The following is a 4,585-nucleotide window of genomic DNA, read 5'->3' as shown; positions in this document are numbered from 1 at the left end:
GTCCCGCCCCCTCCCCTCACTGGGGAGACTGACACATGGTCCACACAGTCTCCTGGGGAGCCCAGGAGCCCCAGGAGCCCCCGCTCACCTGCTTGTTCAGTGTCACCCTGTGCTGGCCCCTTCCTTGTCCCTGTATCACTTCCCCTCCCAAATAAACTGCTTATCCCAAATCCTTGTCTGGGGTCTACTTCTCAGGGACCCCCAACCAGTGATAGCCCCGATGAGCAAAGCACGTCTGTCATCACAGGAAAAGAACTTTTAGATTCAAGGGCCTTTGATGAGTCGCCATGCGGAAGGAGGTCGGCCACGGCCTGGACTGAATTTGGGCCCAGATCTCCTGCCCTTCCCGTAACCCCCGAGCTGAGGAAAAGCAGGCGTGCGAGCCCAAGGCTGTGAGGCCAGAGACATTTTCATTTTTCCTTTCTGGTGCTTTCTGTGACGCTGCTACATCACAACACAATATTTGCACTGTGAAACCCTGAAAACTGCCCAATTTCACCCGATTTGGTTGAATGTTCTCGAGGAGCTTGGCGTCGTGTTAGAAACTCAGACATTCCCACGGCCCAGTTCCTATTTTAAAATTGCCTATCTATTTAAAGTTCACGATGGGGGGAATAAGAGAAAAAGACTTTCAAAGCCAAAGGGAACATGAGAGAGGGAAAAGGAAAGTCCAGTTCGCTTCTAAAAAAGGCTGAAAATTACAACCCTCCGTGGCCCCGTGTCTCAAGTCTGCGGATTCGTTTTTTCCTCTTCTGGTTGTTTGCAAAGCAAAGTGGAATTTTATTATGGGATAACCAAGTGAGTTTCTCAAGCTCCTGGCCCCCCAAATCTACTCACTCCACGGCGTGCCCTCACGCGGATGGGAAGGAGGACGGGCCCCCAAAGAAAGCAGCCGGTGTCTCCAAGCTGCAAAAAACGTCTCCCCTCCCCTCCCCCATGCCACCGTGATTCCTTATTCGGGACCCAGCGACGTTGCCTGGCTCCTTTTATGAACAACAAAAGCGTGATGAAGGCAACAGGAGTCAGAAGCTATTCAGCACAGGAAGCCCCCGTATCCGGTGAGGAATAAGAAGTGCAGCGACAGGATGCGCCTTGGGTCAGGGGGCCGCGGAAAGCCCTCAGCCTTTGTGTCCTTCCCTGCGACGGAGTGTCCACGTCTGAGCCCTCGGCTCCCCTCGGAGCTCAGCCGGGACTGCCGCTGTCACCGCCGGGCCGCCAGCCTCCCGCCCAGGGGAACACGGAGGCCATGATGGCCGGCTCCACCGGCCTGCTGCTGCTGCTGGTGGTGGTACAGCCCTGGGCGGGGGCTGTCGCTGCCCAGGAGGCCGTGGTCTGCGCGGGGGCTGCCTGCTACACAGCCCACAGGGTCAAGCTGAGTGCGGACGACGCCCAGCTCCGCTGCAGCAAGAAAGGGGGCAACCTGGCCACGGTGAAGAGCGAGGAGGAGGCCCTGCACGTCCAGGGCGCCCTGGCCCAGCTCCTGCCACCGGGGGCGCCCCTGACAGAGCGCATGGGCAGGTTCTGGATTGGGCTCCAGAGAGACAAGGGCAAGTGCCTGGACAGCAGCCTGCCCCTGAAGGGCTTCAGCTGGGTGGGCGGCGGGGAGGACACGTCGTATACCAACTGGCACAAGGAGGCAAAGAACTCTTGCACCTCCAAGCGCTGCGTGTCTCTGATGCTGGACCTGTCCGCGCCGGCCCTGGCTAGCCGCCTTTCCAAGTGGACCGAGGGTCCGTGTGGGAGCTCCAAGTTTTCTGGGAGCAGCATCGAGGGCTTTGTGTGCAAGTTCAGCTTCAAAGGCATGTGCTGGCCGCTGACCCTGGGGGGCCCGGGCCAGGTGAATTACACCACTCCCTTCCAGGCCACCAGCTCCTCCCTGCAGGCCGTGCCCTTCGCTTCCATGGCCAACGTGGCCTGTGGGGACGGGGACGAGAGCTGGCAGCATTATTTCTTGTGCAAGGAGAAGACCCCCGGTGTGTTTGACTGGGACAGCTCGGGGCCCCTCTGTGTCAGCCCCAAGTTCAGCTGCGACTTCAACAACGGAGGCTGCCAGCAGGACTGCTTCGAGGGTGGGGAAGGCTCCTTCCGCTGTGGCTGCCGGCCGGGGTTCCGGCTGCTGGACGACCTGGTCACCTGCGCCTCTCGGAACCCTTGCAGCTCCAGCCCATGTGGAGGGGGGTCCACGTGCGTCCCTGGGCCCCTCGGGAAGGACTTCACGTGCCACTGCCCCCCAGGCTACCGGCTAGACTCGACTCAGCAGGACTGCGTGGACATGGACGAGTGCCAGGACGCTCCCTGCGCCCAGGAGTGTGTCAACACTCTCGGGGGCTTCCGCTGCGAGTGCTGGGTGGGCTACGAGCCTGGTGGCCCCGGAGAGGGGGCCTGTGTGGATGTGGACGAGTGTGCCCCCAGCCACTCGCCCTGTGCCCAGGGCTGCACCAACACAGACGGGTCTTTCTACTGCTCCTGCGAGGAGGGCTACGTCCTGGCCGGGGAGGACGGCACCCGGTGCGTGGACGTGGACGAGTGTGCGGGCCCGCAGGGCGGCCTCTGTGACAGCCTGTGCTTCAACACGGAGGGCTCCTTCCGCTGTGGCTGCCTGCCAGGCTGGGAGCTGTCCCCCGGTGGGGTCTCCTGCACTGGGGGCCTCACATCCCTAGGACCAACAGCTGGGCCTCCCCAAGGGGAGGACACAGGAGATGGAGAGGGGAGGCTCGTGTCTTTTGCTGCAACGTCCAGTCCCACCAGGGACAGCCCCGAGGGCGCCTCCACGGTGGCGCCCACCGCCAGGAGACCCTCCCTCCCAGACAGCGCCCCCATCTCCCTTGCCCCACCTGACATGCTGGCCCCCAGTGGGTCCCCTGGTGTCTGGATGGAGGCCAGCACCCATCACCCCACGGCCACCACTGGCCGTGAGGCTTCCGCAGGTGAGGATTTCACCGCCAAGCAAAGCGACGATGGCACGGACGGGCAGAAGCTGCTCCTGTTCTACATCCTGGGCACTGTGGTGGCCATCCTGTTCCTGCTGGCTCTGGCTCTGGGGCTCCTGGTCTATCGCAAGCGCAGAGCCAAGAGGGAGGAGAAGGAGAAGAAGCCGCAGAGCGCAGCGGACAGCTACGCCTGGGTCCCTGAGCGAGCCGAGAGCAGGGCAACGGAGAACCCCTACAGGTGAAGGAGGCTGGGTTGCCAAGGGGGCGGGAGGGGGGGATGTGGCAGGCACCGGCTGGGGTGGAGGCAGCGGCCATGGCATGCAGCAGGCAGAGGGTGAGGGGCAGGCATGGCCCAGGCTGGGGTCACCCGAGGACTGCGTGTGCTCACGGGCGGTGCCGCCCTGCCCGTGGCTCGGTGCCCGTGGGTCTGTCCCCACGCCCGGGGTCCAGACGGCACAGCTGGGGCAGCAGCCTCCAATATGTCCCCATTTGTTCCCCACAGTCCGACGCCGGGGACAGACTGTTGAAACTGAGAAGGCCCCAAGACACTGACAGTGACCACCGTCCTCAGAGGCAGGTGCCTGTTGGAAGCAGGACCCCCATCCTCCTGGAAGACTGGACTGGAATCTTAGCAAATAGTTGTCAATCTTCTCTTTAAACGCCTGGCAACTTGAACTGTGCAGGTATCACACGCGTGTGCTGTGTAAGTGGTGGGTCCGGTGTCCTTTCAGGAATTTGATGCATGTTAACAATTCTCCCTCCCTCTCCCTGTTCAAATTCAAATGTGACTGAGTTCATTTCACCCTGATTCTGGACTGGGCGTGACAAGTCCGGTGCTAACGGGCTCCCTTTGAACTGCTTCTCTGCCCTCTTCTCTGCCCTCATAAGCATCGAAGAAGAAGTTGTGAACCAGGGAAAATTAGGACTGAAATGATTTGTGCCTCCTGGTGTGACAGAGGCTGAGTCGATCAACTGTTTGATTATTTAAGAAGCTCTGTTTCTGTCCGAGGGAACATGTTGAGGCTGGAGACATTCCTTTCCATTCCTGGGTTTCCATCTGCTTCGGTGGCATGGAGACAGAACGTAGTAATCGCATCTTCTAGTTCTTCAGGTTCTAGTAAGTCTTCAGTTTATTTGCAGATGAAATCTGAACAATGCGGGGAAAGTTGTACGAAGTGAGTTAGAAGTGCTTCTGAAAGCTAGAGTGAGAGGGCAGAGTTTGTTTCAAAACTACTTGAATCAATTCGTGTAAATAAATGTACTGATGTCACCACAGGCTTGATTGATGAGACAGACGCTCGTGAGGACAAAGGTCGAGGACCACTGGTCTCTGGGCCAGGCGGCCCCATGTCCCCGCTGCTGTCCTGCCCCCTCTGCAGCTGCCTGGGCTTCGATGCCCTGCTGGTTTCTGGAGGATGTGAGCGAGCTGCTGGGCTGAGGTTTAAACGTGTTGTCATAAGCCTTTAGTACAGTTCACGGTGGCTGATGCCTCCTGAGAGCTGATCCTGGCTTGCGACCGTAGCACCACCAAGTCAGGACTGGTCCCGCGGGTGCTGGCCCAGAGCTGCCTACGGCACAGGAATCCCCGGGCTCTTTTCCTTAAAAAAGGGGGCGAGAGGGAAGGAAGCAAGAACGAGAGAATAACTACGATCTTG

The 4,585-nt window shown here is 59.8% G+C and overlaps 1 protein-coding gene across 1 annotated transcript; it reads left to right on the top strand.

The window, feature by feature from the left end:
- The first annotated feature begins 880 nt into the window (after positions 1–880).
- CD93 (CD93 molecule) lies at positions 881–4,200 on the top strand. Its single transcript, XM_067707388.1, has 2 exons — positions 881–3,168; positions 3,433–4,200. The coding sequence occupies exons 1-2, from the start codon at positions 1,247–1,249 to the stop codon at positions 3,455–3,457; spliced, it is 1,947 nt and encodes a 648-aa protein (XP_067563489.1). The 5' UTR covers positions 881–1,246; the 3' UTR covers positions 3,458–4,200.
- The last annotated feature ends 385 nt before the right edge of the window (positions 4,201–4,585 follow it).

This window comes from Pseudorca crassidens, chromosome 15 (genome assembly GCF_039906515.1).
Source record: "Pseudorca crassidens isolate mPseCra1 chromosome 15, mPseCra1.hap1, whole genome shotgun sequence".
NCBI lineage: Eukaryota > Metazoa > Chordata > Mammalia > Artiodactyla > Delphinidae > Pseudorca > Pseudorca crassidens.
This window is presented reverse-complemented; position numbering and strand designations above follow the sequence as displayed.